At 49.7% G+C, this 19,124-nt stretch overlaps 1 protein-coding gene across 2 annotated transcripts in view; it reads right to left on the bottom strand.

Moving 5' to 3' along the window:
• GRIPAP1 (GRIP1 associated protein 1) overlaps nucleotides 1–18,641 on the bottom strand; it is a 28,756-nt gene extending 10,115 nt beyond the window's left edge. For both annotated transcript variants that reach the window (XM_030807005.1, XM_030807006.1), the window contains exons 1-15: nucleotides 18,570–18,641; nucleotides 15,842–15,908; nucleotides 15,642–15,703; nucleotides 14,559–14,585; nucleotides 13,637–13,744; nucleotides 9,865–10,015; nucleotides 7,367–7,551; nucleotides 7,126–7,173; nucleotides 6,412–6,443; nucleotides 6,275–6,322; nucleotides 6,051–6,150; nucleotides 4,569–4,646; nucleotides 4,321–4,413; nucleotides 1,773–1,907; nucleotides 290–385 (exon numbers count right to left, since the gene is read on the bottom strand). In XM_030807005.1, the coding sequence (XP_030662865.1) occupies nucleotides 290–385; nucleotides 1,773–1,907; nucleotides 4,321–4,413; nucleotides 4,569–4,646; nucleotides 6,051–6,150; nucleotides 6,275–6,322; nucleotides 6,412–6,443; nucleotides 7,126–7,173; nucleotides 7,367–7,551; nucleotides 9,865–10,015; nucleotides 13,637–13,744; nucleotides 14,559–14,585; nucleotides 15,642–15,703; nucleotides 15,842–15,908; nucleotides 18,570–18,611 (1,272 nt within the window). In that variant the 5' untranslated portion in view covers nucleotides 18,612–18,641. The remainder of the gene's footprint in view (nucleotides 1–289; nucleotides 386–1,772; nucleotides 1,908–4,320; nucleotides 4,414–4,568; nucleotides 4,647–6,050; nucleotides 6,151–6,274; nucleotides 6,323–6,411; nucleotides 6,444–7,125; nucleotides 7,174–7,366; nucleotides 7,552–9,864; nucleotides 10,016–13,636; nucleotides 13,745–14,558; nucleotides 14,586–15,641; nucleotides 15,704–15,841; nucleotides 15,909–18,569) is intronic.
• Nucleotides 18,642–19,124: the final 483 nt, after the last annotated feature.

Here is a 19,124-nt window from a genome sequence, read left to right as displayed (position 1 = left end):
AAAAAGGCCTCCAACCCTCTTCCCATGCCCAAGGAACTAGTCAAACTCCACTCCCTCCCATCCCCATTGAAATGGCTAAGGCACTCACCCATCCTTATAGAACTGGTCACTTTCTTTCTTTCCCCTCCCACTCTCATGGATTTGGCCAAGAAACTGGTCAACCACAAACCAGTCAATTTTCCTTTCCCTCCTATCCCCACATATTTGGTTATATCACCTCCTCCCATCTCCATGGACTGAGCCAATTCCTACCCCCCATCCTCTCCCCTCAACCCTCATGTCCCCCTACCTTCCGAGCCTCCTGTAATTCCTGGGTCAACTGCTCCTTCTCCTGCCCTATTTCTTGAAGTTGTTCCAGCAGCCGACTATTGGCCCGTAATGACTCCTAATGCAGACACCAAAGGGAAAGAGTTTGATAAAGAGCATCCAGTAGGTGCTAGTCACCCAGGACCATCTGGTAGACCATCTCCCTTCTCCCTGGTAAAGTTGGTATTGTGATCTCAATTTCTGGATAGGAAATATAGCAGAGACTGCTAGTTGCTCCCCAGTATTCATTGTCCCTTACTTCCCTAGCAATAAAATTTATCACCGGGCATACAGCTGTCTAGCAGATGTTTCCCCTCCTCCCTTATGGTTAGGTGTGGCCATGTGATTTATTTCTGTATGCGGAAGTGGTGAGCGTAATTTAGGTTATGCTCTTAAAGGAAAGGGGCACACTCTTCCCTGCCCCTTTCCTCCTTCCTTCCAGATAGAATACAAACATGGTGGTCGGGGAGCTTCAGCAACCATCTTGGATGCCAAGATAAAAGTCTTGTGTTGAAGGTGGAGGAACAGCAATGGAGAAAGAACCTGGGTCACAGATGACTGGAAAGCCATCATTCCATCCCTGAACTTTTAATGAGAGAGAACTAAATTTGTATCTTATTTAATCTATTACTATTCTGGTTTCTATTATGGAATCAGAATGGATATCCCTTGGGAGGCTGAGCCGGGTGGATCTCCTGAGGTCAGGAGTTCAAGACCAGCCTGACCAACATGGTGAAACCCCGTCTCTACTAAAAATACAAAATTAGCTGGGTGTGGTGCCAGGCGCCTGTAATCCCAGCTACTCAGGAGGCTGAGGCAGTAGAATCGCTTGAACCCAGGAGGCAGAGGTTGCAGTGAGCTGAGATCGCGCTACTGCACTCCAGGCTGGGCAACAGAGTGAGACTCCATCTCAAAAAAAAAAAAAAAAAAAAGGAGGCCAGGCGTGGTGGCTCACGCCTGTAATACCAGCACTTTGGGAGGCCGAGGCGGGCAGATCACGAGGTCAGGAGATCGAAACGATCCTGGCTAACGCGGTAAAACCCCGTCTCTACTAAAAATACAAAAAATTAGCCAGGCATGGCGGCAGGCACCTATAGTCCCAGCTACTCGGGAGGCTGAGGCAGGAGAATGGCGAGAACCCAGGAGGCGGAGCTTGCAGTGAGCTGAGCTCATGCCACCGCACTCCAGACTGGGTGACAGAGCGAGACTCCATCTCAAAAAAAATAAAATAAAATAAAATAAAAATTTAAAAAATGAAAAAGAATTGATATCCTAACTAACTGAAGAGGCTCAGTTTCAGAGAAGTGAAATGACTTGTCCCAGAACACACAGGTGCTAATAAGTTAGGGAGCCAGACTGGAACCTAGGTCCTCCTGACTCCAGTCTTCCCACTCCACCTTACTGGAAACTTCACTGGGCCATTACTAGGGAACTAGGAAGAGACAGACCAGAGCCAAAGGTGTTACCTGGAGCTGGGAGTTGAGGTCATCTTTCTGTCCCATAAGGTCCTCATACTCAGCCTGCCGCTGCTGCAACTCAGCTGCCAGGCCAGTGGTCTGTTCCCGGAGCATATTCAGTTCTTGGGTCTTTGCTGTTTGGATCTGGAGAAAGTAGTGGTGATGAGAAGTATAGAGTGAAAGGGACCCCAGGGGCCAGGGACAGGGTATGAGCCTCCTAGTTCCAGGGAAACAGGGAGGGAGGTGGGAAGAGAACCAGGAAGAGAGAGGAAATTTCAAACAGAAAAACAATGAAGAGAATGGGTAAATGTGGTATGTTCATACAATGGAATACCACACAACAGTAAGAGAACAGACCTGTGCTGCACGTGGATAAACTTACATAGTGCTACCAGAAAGAAGTCAGAGACAAAGAGCAGCTGATTCCATTTATATGAAGTTAAAGAACAAGCGAAATGAATCTTATGTTGCTAGAGATCAGAATAATGGTTACTTCTGGGGGAGTACTGACTTTGAAGGGGTAAAGGGGACCTTCTGGGGTACTAAAAGTGCTTTATACTTTGATCTGGGTGGTGGCTATGGTGGCAGGGAGAGAAAGAGAGAGAGAAAGAGAGACAGAGGGAGAGAGAGAGAGAGAGAGGAAGAGAGGATTCACTGAGTGTACACTTAAGATTAGTACATTTCATGCACTTTACTAGAGAGAAACTAGAAAGAAAGTAAAGCAGAAGCCAGGCGTGGTGGCTCACGCCTGTAATCCCAGCACTCTGAGAGGCCGAGGCGGGTGGATCATGAGGTCAGGAGTTCGAGACCAGCCTGGCCAAGATGGTGAAACCCCGTCTCTACTAAAAATACAAAAATTAGCTGGGCATGGTGGCACACGGCTGTAGTCCCAGCTACTTGGGAGGCTGAGGCAGGAGAATCGCTTCAACCCGGGAGGTGGAGGTTGCAGTGAGCTGAGATCGTGCCATAGCACTCCAGCCTGGACGACAAGACCGAAACTCCGTCTACAAAAAAAAAAAAAAAAAAGCAGAGACAGGCCAAGCACAGTGGCTCACACCTATAATCTCAGCACTTTGGGAGGCCGAGGTGGGAAGATAGCTTGAGGCCAGAAGTTTAAGCCAGTCTGGGCAACATAGTGAGACCCTGTCTCTACAAAATAATTTTTTTTCTCTTTTTTGAGATGCAGTCTCGCTCTGTCACCCAGGCTGGAGTGCAGTGGCGTGATTTCAGCTCACTACAACCTCTGCCTCCCAGGTTCAAGCAATTCTCCTGCCTCAGCCTCCCGAGTAGCTGGGATTACAGGCATGTGCCACCATGCCCAGCTAATTTTTTTTGTATTTTTAGTAGAGATGGGGTTTCACCATATTGGCCAGGCTGGTCTCGAACTCCGAACCCCATGTGATCCGCCCGTCTCAGCCTTCCTAAGTGCTGGGATTATAGGTGTGAGCCAGTGCGCCTGGCCTAATTTTTGTATTTTTAGTAGAGACAAGGTTTCGCCATGTTGGCTAGGCTGGTCTTGAACTCCTGATGTCAGGTGATCCACCCACCTCTGCCTCCCAAAGTGCTGGGATTACAGGTGTGAGCCATCACGCCCGCCAATAAGTTTTTTTTTTTTTTTTTTTTTGAGACAGAGTTTCACTCTTGTTGCCCAGGCTTGAGTGCAATGGCACGATCTCGGCTCACCACAACCTCCACCTCCTGGGCTCAAGCGATTCTCCCACCTCAGCCTCCCGAGTAGCTTGGATTACAGGCGCCCACCATCACACCCAGCTAATTTTGTATTTTTAGTAGAGACGGGGTTTCTCTATGTTGGTCAGGCTGGTCTTGAACTCCTGACCTCAGGTGATCTGCCCGCCTCGGCCTCCCAAAGTGCCAGGATTACAGGAGTGAGCCACTGTGCCCAGCTTTTTTTTTTTTTTTTTTTTTTTTTTTGAGATGGAGTCTTGCTCTGTTGCCCAGGCTGGAGTGCAATGGCGCGATCTCAGCTCACTGCAACCTCCGCCTCCTGGGTTCAAGAGATTCTCCTGTCTCAGCCTCCTGAGTAGCTGGGATTACAGGCACACACTGCCATGCCCAGCTAATTTTTTGTATTTTAGTAGAGATGGGGTTTCACCATGTTGCCCAGGCTGGTCTTGAACTCCTGAGCTCAGGCAATCCACCCACCTTGGCCTCCCAAAGTGCTAGGATTACAGGCATGAGCCACCACGCCCTTTTTATTTTATTTTATTTTATTTTTGAGACAGAGTATATTGCTCTGTTGCCCAGGCTGGAGTACAGTGGCGCGATCTCGGCTCACTGCAACCTCTGCCTCCTGGGTCCTGGTTCAAGCAATTCTCCTGCCTCAGCCTCCCCAATAAAATTTTTAAAAGTTAAAAAAAAAAAAAGTAGGGTTGGATGGCCAGAGAGAAGAGGGCTGGACGCCAACAGAAAGGAGCAACAGAAATAAAGATAGGAGAACAGCATGGGGTACAGACCACCCTACCCTGATGTGGACCAGAAGCAGATGGAGATGGGGGAACCAGAGAGGAATCAGCAAGGGCCCCCAGGTGTTCTTTACCTGCTCCAGGGCAGCCAGGCTAGTCCTCAAGGCATTGTTCTCAGCCAAAAGCCCTTCCACTTGTTCCTGTGCATCTGCACTCTGGATGGATACCTGGCCCCATGCCCACAGCACGTGAGAGTGGGTCCAGAAAGGACAACTAAAAAAAAAAAAAAACAAGGTAGAGGACCCTGGATGCCTATGTAGTACCCACTCAGGCTGCCCCCATCCTGAACCCCAGCTCCCTGAGCCCACCCAGTACAACATACCTGATCTTGTAGGGCCCGCAAAGCTGCTGCATGTTCCAGGCGCTCCCCCTGCCGCTGATCTCTCAGCTCTGCCAAGCTCTGTGGAGACCAGGGGAGCCCATTTTACACCTCAGCCTCTCCTGGGGTGCATATAACCGTACAGACTCTCTGACCACCCAACAGCATATTCTCAGCACCTGTGGGTCTCAGACTATCCAGCCAGCAGCAATCTCAGGTTCACCCAGACGCCAGGTCACTACCCTCAGGGGCCTCAGACACAGTCAACCCCTCTATCCCAGCGTCCAAGATCTCAGGCACATCTAGGCTCCTGGCCCTAGCTGCTACGTGGTTCAAACTTACTCAGCTCCCATCCATAAGAGGTCTCATACTCACCCAGATTCTAGCTTGGGAGCTCCAGGATTCTCAGACACAGCCCCATGGATCTCAGATGTAGTCAGCACCCAAGGATGACAGCTTCACCCAGCCTCCCAGTCCCAGCCACCAGGGGTTTCAGACACACTCATCTCCCACGTCCCTACCTCCCAAGTGAGATCCACCCAAACTCATACTCCCAGATCCTAGAGATCTCAAACTCACAACCTCCTAGTTTCCAGGTCCTGGTGAACTCTCAGACTGACCCCTTCACCTGTCACTCTGATCCCCAGTGTCTTGGGATCTTCAGACCCAGCTAACCACCAGTTCCTGGGGGTCTCAGCTTTACCCAGACTCCTGTCTCAGATCCCATGTTCCCAGTTTCTAGGGACTTCAGAACCACAAGCCACCATATCCTCCATTCCAAGGGACCTCAGACTCACCTTTTCTAGAAGGAAACCCAGAGGCTTCAGAATCATCCAGCCCCCAGTCCTCAGGAGCCTCAAACCCACCTAAACTTTTGCTCCAGCCCCTGGAGGTCTCAAACTGACCAGCTTTTTGTTCGCAGCTCCCAAGGATCTCAGGACTACCTAGCCCATATGATCCCACTTCCTAGGTGTCTTAGGCCCAAGCCAGCGCCCAGATCCTGAGGGTCTCAAATGCACTCAGCCTTCAGCCCCAACTGTCTCACCCTTGAAAGTTGTATATCTACCCAGCCATGTCCTCAGCCCTTCGGAGTCCCAAATTTACTGACATCCCAGCCCCTAAAGATTTCAAAGTCACCCAGCACCCAGGGAGTTCAGACTTACCCCAATTCCTGGTCCTAGGCCCTAGTGACCACAGATTCATCCAGACTATGGTCTCAAACCTCCAGGAGTTTCAGATTTACACAAACTTATAGCACACAGCCCCCTAAGTCCTTAGCCCCCTGAGATCTTACACTCATGAAGACTCCTATAACAATTCCTAGGGCTCTCCAGTTCCCATTTTCCTAGCTCCTGGGGGGCCCTAGAACCCATTTCCAACACAGGAAATCTCAGACTCCCCAACCAGCCTCCATGGACCTCAGACCTCTCCAGGCTCCCAGTCCTGGTCCCTACCCCAGGGATCTCAGAACCCAGCCCCCATCACCTGATTGGCAGCCTCAAGTTCCTGCTGCAGCTTCTGGGTTCGAGCCAACTGGGCTTTGTGATCAGCTTCCTTCCGTTGTTGTAATTCCTCAATCTTGTTCCTAGGAGTGATGGGGAGGGGGTGTGTTCGGCATGGCTTGAGGCCCAGTCTCCTAGCTCTGCCCCTGTAGTCTTCACTGGGCACTGTCCCAATTGTCTACCAATGCCCGCAAATCTGGCAGTTACCTGCTGTCATTAAATAGAGTCTCCTTTTCTGTCTGCAGACGGCAAAAACTGGGCACAGAAGGACAGATGTAGATGGGTCAGTTCCGTAAGTTAATTCCCCCCTCGGCCCCCAGTACCCTTGGGAAAAAGAAATTTACCTTTCTTGCTTCTTTTTCAGTTTCTCGGAGAGCTGGGGAGAGGGGTACAGACAAGTGATAACATTGAGAATAATATAAAGACAAACCTAAAATTAATAAATATAGATACTTCTTATTAAGTCATTTTTGGAAGCCAGGATTTACTTATGTTGTCTTGTGGAATCCTCAAAATAGCCCTGACAAGTGAGTAGTATCAGTTTTACAAATGGGGAAACTGAGTCTTGGAAAGGTTAAGTAATTTGGTTGCTCAGCGGGTCAGCAACAACAATATTATCTCCACCCAGATCCTTCAGGCTCCAAAGCCCAGTATTTATGCTCCCAACATAGTGACCAATGGCCATGTTATAGAATGGCTAGGCTGGGAGGCCTGGAAAGCAGGATATCATGACTGGGTGCCACACCCCTGGGTCTCCAGGTCCTAAGATAAGAGCCAGGAGTCTGTAAATGCTTGCATGAATGAATGAATGAGTGAATGGGCAAAGCTGAGAGGAGATGGATGGGATGAAACTTATCATGCACAAGATATAGTGGGACCACATTAGCTCATTCCATACTGAAAGTAACTGAGACATAGGTGTGAGTCTCTCCATTTCACAGATGGTGAAACCTAGGCTTTGATGGGGTACAATGCCCCTTCTGCCCTAGGATTGGGAATGGAATGGGAAAGAATCCAGCAGATTGGGAGTAGAATGGGAAACAGCCAAGCAGCCGCACCTTAGCAAGTTCCTCCTGCAGCCTGGATGTTTCGGCCTGCTTTGAGCTCTGCAGGGAAGGATGAGGGATGGGAGGGTTGTTGTTAGCAAGGACAAGGAGAAGCCTTCCCCCGCCCTCCTGCCTCCCTCACCCCATCAGCCCACAAGATGGTGATGTCACAGCCATCTCCGTGGGACTATAGACAGAGGTAGAACATCTGCCCTGCCTTCTGGCATTCCAGCTCCAACAGACCCAGATTCACCTCTAAGCCTTGCAGCTGCTCCCAGAGCAATCTCTTCTCTTCTTTCTCCATTTCCCATTTCAGCTCCACCTCTGCCAACGGCATGGGGGCCAGGACGGTGGGGGCCGGGCCCCCTGGGGGGTCCCCCTGGCCCTCATTGACAGCTGAGGACTTCCCGGCTTCTTTCCCATAGCGTTCCTGCAGGGCTGGTGAGTAGAACAGGGATATATGATGGATGAGGTGGCCTCTGAAGTCCCTTGCCATGCCTCGAATAGAGGGAGAACTGGCCTTCAACCCCTCAGGTGGCAGAGTCCCTGTGCCAAATGACCATATGCCTAAAAGACGAAGGTTCAGCTCTATCCATGCCTCTCACATTTTTTTTTTTTTTTTTGAGACAGGGACTTGCTCTGTCACCCAGGCTGGAGTGCAGTGGAATGATCGCAGTTCACTGCAACCTTGACCTCCTGGGCTCAAGTGATTCTCCCACCTCACTCTCCCAAGTAGCTGGGATCAGAGGTGTGTGCCATCATGCCGGGCTAATTTTTTGATTTTTTTGTAGAGACAAGGTCTCGCTGCATTGCCCAGACTGGTCTTGAACTCCTGAGCTCAAGCAATCCTCCCACCTCAGCCTCCCCCAAAAATCTTTTTCCCTGGCTGGGCACGGTGGCTCACGCCTGTAATCCCAGCACTTTGGGAGGCCAAGGCAGGTGGATCATGAGGTCAGGAGTTCAAGACCAGCCTGACTAACATGGTGAAACCCCGTCTCTACTAAAAATACAAAAATTAGCCGGGCGTGGTGGCGCACACTCTTGTAATCCCAGCTACTCGTGCGGCTGAGGCAGGAGAATCGCTTGAACCCAGGAGGCGGAGGTTGCAGTGAGCCGCAATCGAGCCATTGCACTCCAGCCGGGGTGACAGAGCGAGACTCCGTCTCAAAAAAATCTTTTTCCCTAGACAGTCTTGCTCTGTTGCCCAGGCTGGTGTGCAGTGGTGCAATCATAGCTCACTGCAACCTCAAACTCCTGGGCTCAAGCGATCCTCCCAAGTAGCTGGGACTACAAGTGCACACCATGCCCAGTTAATTTTATTTTATTATTTATTTGTTTATTTTCTTGAGACTGAGTCTCTCTTTGTCACCCAGGCTGGAGTACAGTGGTGTGATCTCGGCTCACTGCAACCTCTGCCTCCTAGGTTCAAGTGATTCTCCTGCCTCAGCCTCCCAAGTAGCTGGAATTACAGGCATTTGCCACCAAACCTGGCTAATTATTGTATTTTTAATAGAAATGGGGTTTTGTCATGTTGGCCAGGCTGGTCTTGAACTCCTGACCTCAGGCAATCTGCCCACCTCGGCCTCCCAAAGTGCTAGGATTACAGGTGTGAAACACTGTGCCTGGCCTAATTATTTTATTTTTAGTACACACAAGTTCCTGCTATGTTGCCTAGGCTGGTCTTGAACTCCTAGCCTCAAGAGATCCTTCTGCCTCGGCCTCCCAGAGTGCTGGAATCAAGGTATGAGCCACTGTGCCCAGGCTCTCACAAATATTTTAAGCCCTATCAACCACTAAGATTTTGTTTACTATTAAATTAGCCCAAGCTGGTTTCACAAATCCCATTCTTAATCCTTCAAGCCCCACCCATAGCCCTTGAAGGCCATGCCCACCATATGCCACCACTGACTTACAGCTGAATCCCTCCTAGAGCCTCCTAATTCCTACTCACATTCTACTAAGTCTCCCTCCTGGTCATGGAACCAGCATCCACCACCACAGAAGTCCCAGCTGCTTTCCAAAGTTCCACACACCACATGCTCCCACACTCTATCAAGCTTTCTTTCAGCTTTCATCCCAGACCCCACTTACAATCTGGGCTCAGAATCTTCCCAACACTCCATTCATTTTTTCACTTAGCAAATATCTCCTTTTTTTTTTTTTTTTTTTGAGATGGAGTCTCGCCCTGTCGCCCAGGCTGGAGTGCAGTGGTGTGATCTCGGCTCACTGCAAGCTCCGCCTCCCAGGTTCACACCATTCCGCCTCAGCCTCCAGAGTAGCTGGGACTACAGGTGCCCGCCACTGTGCCCGGCCAATTTTCTGTATTTCTAGTAGAGACGGGGTTTCACCATGTTAGCCAGGATGGTCTCGATCTGCTGACCTTGCGATCCGCCCACCTCAGCCTCCCAAAGTGCTGGAATTACAGGCATGAGCCACCGCGCCCGGCCGCAAATATCTCCTTTTTGACATTCAAGCTGCTAATCTGTAACATCTGCTAAGTACCACTGAACTAATGCAGAATGATATCACCTTTTATCTCTACTACAATCTTCTGGGTGACAGACATCCCTACATGCACTGTGTAGATGATAAGGCTTTGGCTCAGAGAGGTGAAATGGCTTGTCCAAAGCCACACAGGGCATGGGCCAACCCTATTTCTGAAGCCCTTCTCCTTCCCCTGAGAGGATGACGGCCTTCCTTGCCCTACTCAAGCCCCAACGTCCCCGCATCCCCAGGTGGGCCTCTATGCACCTGCCACGTTCTTCTGCAAGGCTGTGTTTTCAGCCTGTAGCCTCAGCAGCTCCCCATCCACGAGGGGCCCAGCTTGGGCAACCCCTACTCCTGCAGCCCCCTCCTTCAGTTGCTGGTTCTCTTGCTCCAGCTGTTCCATCTGGCTGCAGAGCTGAACAGAGGAAGAGAAGGGGCAGAGAAGCAGAGAATCAGAGCAGTATTTGCTGAAACCTATATAGCATTTGTCCATGCACTTTACAATTCACTTAATTCTCATAATGACCCTATGATATAGGTGCCCTCCCACTTTACAAATAAGGACATTGAGGCACAGAGATGTTAAACAATTTCAAATTCACACATCTTTTAAGTGGCAGAGTCAGAGAATACCAAGAGCATACAAGTATGAGGACACCAAAAACCATTTTCCTCTTCCTACTCCCAACCTCAGAGATGCAACCCAATACCTCAGGCTCCTCTGGAAGTTGTTAGTGCTACAGACAGCCTCACTGCAACCCCTCTTCTGTGAAGGGCTGGATCCTAGGCCCAGAGATAGCTCCCTCTCATCCTAAGCACCACAAAGAGCTTGCAGGGCATTTCCAGGGCCAACACTGATGACAGCTCCTGCATTGCCAGCCGTTAGTCTTGGAGAGGTATACAATGCCAATACAACTAAGCCAGCCCCCTGCCCAACTCCTGGCTGAAGTACACTTCTCAAAGCAGTCCTGAGAAACTCCCTTGTCCCCATTTTCAGATGAGGATATTGAGGCCTACACAGAATTTTTATTTTATTGCCTGCAATATTTTCTTTCTTTTTTTTTTTTTTTTTTGAGATGGAGTCTCGCTCTGTCACCCACGCTGGAGTACAGTGGCACGATTTCAGCTCACTGCAACCTCCACCACCCGGGTTCAAGCGATTCTCCTGCCTCAGCCTCCTGAGTAGCTGGGACCACAGGCATGCGCCACCATGCCCGGCTAATTTTTGTATTCTTATTAGAGACGGGGTTTCGCCATGTTGGCCAGGCTGGTCTCGAACTCCTCACCTCAGGTGATCCACCACCCGCCTCAGCCTCCCAAAGTGCTGGGATTACAGGCGTGAGCCACCACACCTGGCCTGCTTGCAATATTTTCTATCCAGAACACCAATCCTCTCATCCAGTTCTTCACCTAACTGCCTTCTTTGCATCCCTCAGTGCTCTGCTCAGATGTCACCTTTAAAGTAGTATCCCTGAACACAGAAAATTCCAGTACTCTGTCACAGCACTGTTCATTTCTTTCTTATCTAGTACTAATCACAATTTTCTTTTGTAACAAGCACAGATTCTGAAACGAGACTGCTTGAATGTGAATTTCTACTCTGCCATTTACTAGCTGTGTGACAAATTACTTAATCTCCCTGGAACTCAGTTTTCCTCATCTGCCATATAGGGATACTAATATCTCATAGGCTTATTTCAAAGATTAAATGAGTTAATAATGTAGAGTACTTCAAACAGGACTTGGCACACAGTAAGCACCATATAAATGTCAGCTACTAGTATTATTTGTTTACTGTTACCATCTTTCTCCTCATCCCACCCCCAGAATGTAAGCTACCCAAGATAGGAGATCATTCTGTGCTGCTTACAACTGTATTTCTAGAACATAGAGCAAGTGGTGGGTACTCAGTAACTATTTGTTGAAGGAACAATTAAGCTGAAATGTCTTAGTGAATAAGGGGTGGTGGCAGGTTTAACGTAGCTCTCTCTGTAAGCACTTCCAGTTCCTGGGAGGAGTTGGAGGAGGAAGGGGACTATGTAGGAAGTCTCTACGACTAGCCCAGTGCTGGCCCAGGGCAGATGCAGGGAAACAAGCTGGATTTACGGAAGAATGTCTGCCCCTGCCTCACTCTGCAAGAATCATGATACCATGGAGGCTGGAGGCAGGAAGCAGTGAGGAGTCAGTCAGTGAAGCCAGCAGTTATGTGAATACCAGGGGCTCTGAACTAGGAGCAGGACCGGGGCACTGGAATATATTATGTAAAGGAGTGATGTCGTAAGATCTGCAGGTCAGAACAGCCTCTGTGGTGTGAACTAAGTAGAAGAAAGTAGAAGTGAAGAGACCAGGAAGGCGGCTGTAGAAACAGCAGATGATAAGTGCTAGAGGCTAAGGCAAAGCAGGGCCACAGGGTGGACATAAAACTTTTTTTTTTTTTAATTGAGACAGAGTCTTGCTCTGTCGCCCAGGCTGGAGTGCAGTGGTGCAATCTCGGCTCATTACAACCTCCGCCTCCCGGGTTCAAGCAATTCTCCTGCCTCAGCCACCCGAGCTGGGACTACAGGCACGTGCCACCACACCCAGCTAATTTTTTGTATTTTTAGTAGAGACAGGGTTTTACCACATTAGCCAGGATGGTCTCAATCTCCTGACCTCATGATCCGCCCGCCTTGGCCTCCCAAAGTGCTGGGATTACAGGCGTGAGCCACCACGCCCAGCCATAAAACTTTTAAAAAGTCAAATATTTTAGAGGGAAGATGAGTTAATAGAAGGATAATATTATAACTAATGCTTCCATAGCTGATACTACGTGCAAGGCTCTGTTCTAAGTTATTTACATGCATTTATTCATTTAATCCTCACAAAAGCCCTGTGAAGAGGCAGGTACTATTATTATCATGGCTTCCATTTTAAACATTTGGGAACCAAGAACCAGGCAAGTTAAGTAACTTCCTCAAGGTTACAGTTAGTAAAAGGTAGAGCCAAGATTTTAATCTAGGCCTTCTGGCTCCAGAGTCCCTGCTGGTAACTACTACTTGCTCAACTGCCTCTCCTGGTATTGTACCTGCTTAAAGGTTATTTTCGGTTTTGTTTTTTTAAGGTCATAGGCACTATATTCTCAGATGGAGCCTTAGAAATACCATTTTTGGGCCGGGAACGGTGGCTCATGCCTTTAATCTCAACACTTTGGGAGGCCAAGGCGGGTGGATCACCTTTAGTCGGGAGTTCAAGACCAGCCTGACCAACATGGAGAAATCCCATCTCTACTAAAAATACAAAATTAGCCAGGCATGGTGGCATATGCCTGTACTCCCAGCTACTTGGGAGGCTGAGGCAGGAGAATCGCTTGAACCCAGGAGGCAGAGGTTGCGGTGAGCCGAGATCATGCCATTGCACTCCAGCCTAGACAACGAGAGTGAAACTCCATCTCAAAAAAATTTGTTGCCATGAGACTTTTTTCCTTAAAACACACTAAAAACATAGACAATTATTAACTGTGGATACAGAAGATAGATGAGGGAACAAAAGACAATGTCTCCAACTGCCCAGTAGATTTAGAAACAGATGGGACACTAAAATCAATGGAGAGATAGAATTAGTAGCTCCAGGATGAATTATCTGGAAGAGGTAGAACCCCAGGCTCAGGTCAGATGAAGAGAAGAAAGAGAAAAGGGAAGAAGCTCGAACACTTTTCCATCCTATATTAAGCATAAGAACTCTGCCTAAAACCCCCCAACACCTTGCAGCACCACAGCATCAACCCCACATTATACACATGGAGACTTGAAGCTCAAATAAAAGGAGTGACTTGGCCAGGAACCAGGTGACCTCAGGGCTCAAAGCCTTCTAATCCCAGCAGAGTGAGTGGCCCCATCTGTCAAATTACTGCCCCCCAGCAGCAAGCCAGGACCTGTTTCAGCACCACGGACAGTGCTCCAGGGACAGACCCTGTCCAATCACTCTCTGCTGCTGTTAGGTTTCAGCCCAGATGAACCCTACCCCTCATTTCCCCTTTGACTATCCCAGGCACCAGCACCTTGCTGAACTCGGCCATTAGCGTGCTGTTCTGCAAACGGAAGTCCTCCTCCTGGCTGTGCAGCTTTGCCTGCAGCATCTCATTTTCACTCAGCAATACCTCGACTTCCTGCAGTGGCAGACAAGGGCCAGGACTCCAGCAAGGGCAAAAAGGATAGGGAGGTAGGGCAAAGAAACAGAGAGAGGGAGAAAATGACATGGGTGGGAGAGGACATAGGGTACAGAGAATGAGGTGACATAGGAGAAAGAGACATGGGGAGGGATAAAACGAGAGACAGGGAAAGAAAGATAAAGACATGGGAAGGTAGAGAGAAGGGAATACAGGGAGGAAGAGAGTGGAGGAAAAGACAGGAAGATAATGATAGGGGAGAGAGGAGGTAGAGATGGGGAAAGGGGGAGAGATAGAAAAGGGGAGAGGGATTGGGAGGGGGAGAGGGATTGGGAGGGAGAGAGTGAAAAAGATGGAGAGAAGAACAAACAGAAATCAACAGGGAGAGAACAGAACAGGGAGAAGAGAAGGAGGGGTCAGGAAAAGAAATGAGTTAGGAAGAGAGAGGAATGGGGGGGAGAAACAAGGAGTTAGAGAGAGACAGCAGAAAAAAGAGAAATCACAGAGACAGGAACAGGAGGGGGAGAGACAGAGAAGATTGGGAAGAGAAACGAGTCAGAGAGACAGGAACAGGAAGACAGACAGAGACAGAAAGAGGCTCAGAGAAAAGAATGGAAAGAGAGAAAAGGAAAGAGACACAGAGTTAGGACAAATACAGGGAAACAAGGACAGACACAGCAACACATGGCAGTGAGGTAGTAGCAGACGTAAAGGCACACAGAGAAAGAAAGGCCAGTACAAGGAAATCTCAGCATACAGAAATAGCCCACCAAGACATCTCCCAGTCACACTCACCCACAAAGGATCCCCTTACCTGAGCTTTCTTGCTCTTGCTCAGTGCCTAAAGTGGGGGTGGGTGGGAAGAGAGCTAAAGTGAACAGAGATGGACTGCCTTACTAGGATATGGAGACAATTGTGCCAAGCGTTTTGGGAGGACAATGATGACAGGGGTTGCAGGATGGGAGCATCATCTACCACAGAACATGTGTGACAGTTTGGAGCCCAAAGGAATGACGGAATGAGTGCATGAGTGAATGAATGAATGCAAGTCTTGCCCTGGGGCCCCAGCACACATAAATAGTCCTTTCTTGGAAGCTCTTGAGGCTGGTTGGGGGATGGGGGAGGTAGGGAGATGCCCTGGTATTTAACCATTTATGGGCTGGATCTCCAGGCTCAGAAACTGTGGCTTCATTGTTACGTCTGTCCATACATGTCTCTGTGGGTCCCACCCACGCAGTGTGGAAACTGTCGCTCCCCTGCTGGGCAGCCAAGAGCATTGCCAGCTTAGGAGAATCAGCATCCTACCAAAGAGAAGTGCAGCTTCCTGACTGCCGGATTTTCTGCATACTGTATTCGTTCATCCAACAAATATTTATTGAGCACATATTATGTATTAACATTGTGCTAGGTATGGCTAGATATGGGGACAGAGCAGTGACAAAGGAGGACCTTGAATGTCTTGAGGGGCCACAATAGGTTATATCCTATCTCATCTTTAGAGGATCTGAGAGGTAGGTTTGCTCTCATTTTCCCAACTGGACCAGGACAGAGATGGGAAGTAGGAGCACAAGGCAGGAATGTGAGTAGAGGATGGGAGGCAGATTCGAGGTGGATTTACTGATAGATTTGAATATTTAATTAAAAGTCAGTGAATGAGAATGAGTAACTGAAATTGGAAATGAATTAAAAGTAAATTAAAATTAATCAATAAATTAAGCAGGATTATGTAAAATTAGCAACTAAAGAGAATTCCATGAGAATCCTTTAAATGACTACATGAAAACAGCATGCAACATTAGGTCTGGTTCACTGTAGGTGCTCACTGGAGGGATGAATGAGTCAGATAGGTAGAGGCAAGGGTGGATGGGTAGGTGGATGGGTGGGTGGAAGGAGGTACCTTCTGAGCTTTGCTGAACTCCTTATCCAAGTAGGCGACCTTCTGTCGAAGACTGGTGAGTTCTGGTGTCGGGAAAGCAGGGAAACTCAGCCTCAGCCGGTGGCAAGAAACTGAAAGGCCTTCTTGCCAGGCCTCTGAGGGAAAACCTCGGACACCATGCCCCAAAGCCACCCCCATCTAATAAGGCCCTCCTGGCTCACCAACACCATTCTTGCGTAGTTCATCTGAAAGCTGGTAGTTGTTTGTCCGGAGTTCCAGGAGCTGAGCCTTTGGGGGAGGCAGGAAGAGAGAAGACTTGGTCAGGAAAGCACTCCTACCCCTACCATGAAAGAACCAAGCCCCTAAGCCCCACAGACCTTACGCCCTCCATGTGCCTCTGTAGCTACTCCGTAAGACCTGTATGTGCTACACCCAAAGTGACCTTCCAGGCCCTCAGACCCTGGCTCACCTTTTCCAGCTCCACTTACAACCCCAGCCAGCCTCACCCCTCCATCTCACACTACAATCTACGCTGCACTCAGGCCATCCCAGAGCACTGCCCCAGTCAGGGTTTTGCTTGTGTGAGTTCCCTGGCTCTCCATGCCCACAGGATAAAGTTCCTCCTCTTCATCCTGGCTGACCTCTCCACACACTGAACACACACTGTCAGGGGCGTTGTCCATATTTCTGACCAGATGTGGGGGCCCCTGATGGCAGGGGGTTAAGGGCCTGTCCTCCTCCCTCTTTCCTAAGGGAAGAGGGTCAAGTATTCTGCCCAACTTTCATTGAGTCGGGGGCTTTCCAGGGTCCCCCCACCTCCAAGGCTCTCCAACTACATCCAGGCCCCCTTCGATAATTAAGGGAGGGCCAGGTGCGGGGGCTCACACCTGTCATCCCAGCACTTTGGGAGGCCAAGGCGGGTGGGTCACGAGGTAAGGAGTCCGAAATCAGCCTGGCCAATATGGTGAAACCCCGTCTCCACTAAAAATATAAAAAATTAGCCGGGTGTGGTGGCGCACACCTGTAGTCCCAGCTACTCGGGAGGCTGAGGCAGGAGAATCGCTTGAACCTGGGAGGCAGAGGTTGCAGTGAGCCGAGGTTGTGCCACTGCACTCCAGCCTGGGTGACAGAGTGAGACTTTGTCTCAAAAAAAAAAAAAAAAGAATTAAGGGAAAGTGCCAGGCGCAGTGGCTCACACCTATAATCCAAACACTTTCGGAGGCCGAAGTGGGCAGATCACTTGAGGTCAGGAGTTCAAGACCAGCCTGGCCAACATGGTGAAACCTCATCTCTACTAAAAATACAAAAATTAGCTGGGCGTGGTGGTACGCACCTGTAATCCCAGCTACTAGGGAAGCTGAGATAGGAGAATCGCTTGAACCTGGGAGGTGGAGGTTGCAGTGAGCTGAGATCGTGCCACTGCACACTATAGCCTGGGTGACAGAGAGAGACTCTGTCTCAAAAAAAAAAAAAAAAAGAATTAAGCATCCTCCTCCCTACCAGCCCTATAGGACCCTGAGGCTGGTTCCACCCAGCAAGGCCGGTTCCTTCCCATTAAGGAACTTACTGTTCCTTCGTCTACCAGGACTTTTCCCTCCCTCCCACGCCACCAGCCTCCACTCGCTACTCTCTGGTAGTCTGCTCAAGGTCAGAGGGCTTGGCCTTCACAGAATCTTTCCTGCTCCTGTCCTCCCCAGGACCCAGTGATCTGTCTCTCCAAGTACTGGTCCAATTGGAATATCCTCTGTACCCCCTGAGACTTGCCCCCCAACAAAGCCCAGTAGTTCTCCCTCATTCATGGCCCAGTGGGATCAATGTTCCTCATTCAAGGGTACTCCCACTCCCCTCAAGATCTCCCCAGTCATGGTCCAATGGGAATGGCCCTACACCCTTCAGGGTAGGCCTCTACAAGGCCTTGGGTAGGCCAGTTGGATGACTCTTACTCACTTAGAATCCCCTTCAGATGACAGTGGTCTTCCCCATTCATGGGTTAATCAACTCGCCCTTCCATTCTCAGTGTCCCTCACACAGGGACAGCCGGTTTCCCTCATTCAAGGACCAATTGGATTACCTGTCCTCCCTCAGAGTTCCTCCCCTCCCCATGCAGGACCCTGTTCAGAGCCCCCCAGTGAGGAACCCTCTCAACAAGGGCCCATTCATAGTGCAATGCTATGGCCTTTCATTGCATCTCAGAGTCCCCCCAAAAGAATCAAGTGGGGGTACCTCCCCAAAACCCAGTGATCTTTCCTCCTTGTAGTCCAAGGTATCAATCTTTTACCTCCTCTGGTCCTCCCCCCAGTTAATGGGATTAATGGTATTACCCATTCATGGCCTTCTTCACCCCAAGCCTAATGGGATCACCCTTAATCATCCAATGGTGCCGCCCCCTCTTAGGATGCACTACCAACCACCAATGGCACAGGATCTCCACCTCCCAGGAACAATGACAACATCTGGGGTCTTTCCCCAATCCCCGGGCACAGTGGTATCTCCCCAAAACTTACCACCTCCCACCCGCTAATGGTTCTGCCCTCTCAAGGGCTCCCACCACCATGACGCAAACGACCCAACACCCGCTTCCTTCTTCTCCAGACAAAATGGTTTCGCCTCCTCAGGATCTCCTTCCCTCAAAGCCCATTATCATCACCCGCCGACGTTGTGCCCTGCACGGGCCCAAAAGTCTCGTCCCCTCCAGGTCTGAGTAAGGTACCGCCTACTTAAGGGCGCTCTCCCCCGCCCACAATGCTAACAGAGTCCAACCTTCAAAGCCGCAGAGTATCTCGGAATCCAATAGTCTTACCACTCTGAGCCTCAGTTTCCCTTCTCCAGACCCACCCCATAAACTCAGGGTCCATCCCAACCAACCCCTTCTCAGAGCTGATAGCACGACCTCTCTCTACCCCGCCCCGGGTCGCCTAGCCGGGTGGTCTTTCCCACCGCGAGCGGCACCTGCATCCGCTGAAACTCCTCCTCAGACAGAGCTTGCGCCATGTTCCTCCCCCCACCCCCCCCGCCAGCTTTCTGCGCAGACGCAGCTCGCGCCTCCTGGCAGTATTAAGGTCGGACCAAACCACTGGCCAGGAATGGAGGGGGTAGAACCTAAATCAGAAGGGCAGCATTTTGGAGACGCAGAGAAGAGAACGAAACCGACAGGTCAGGTGAACTGTAATACAACGTTCTACCCGAATGTGAGTCATCTGATTGGCTTTTGGGCTCTTCTAGGCCACCCATTGTGATACGACATTATTACATCCCCGTTTCATGGGTGGACTCGTCGCTAGGGAAGTCTTTGCCGACAGAAAATCACCCTTCCGCGGTACTCCTTTAATGAGAATGGGTAACTTAATAACCATAGAAATGAAAGCGGAAGCTTCGCTCTGGTCTTGTTCCCGCCCTCCTCCGGGAGACCCCAAAGGGGAATCCCACCTCTTGTAAAGCCTTTGGCCTTTTTTTTTTTTTTTAAGGTTTGACACTTATTTTGTTATCATGATACTGCACGTCACG

The sequence above is a fragment of the Nomascus leucogenys genome, chromosome X (genome assembly GCF_006542625.1).
Source record: "Nomascus leucogenys isolate Asia chromosome X, Asia_NLE_v1, whole genome shotgun sequence".
Taxonomy (NCBI): Eukaryota; Metazoa; Chordata; class Mammalia; order Primates; family Hylobatidae; genus Nomascus; species Nomascus leucogenys.
The sequence above is the reverse complement of the archived record's forward strand: the minus strand, read 5'-3'. Positions and strand labels throughout refer to the sequence as shown.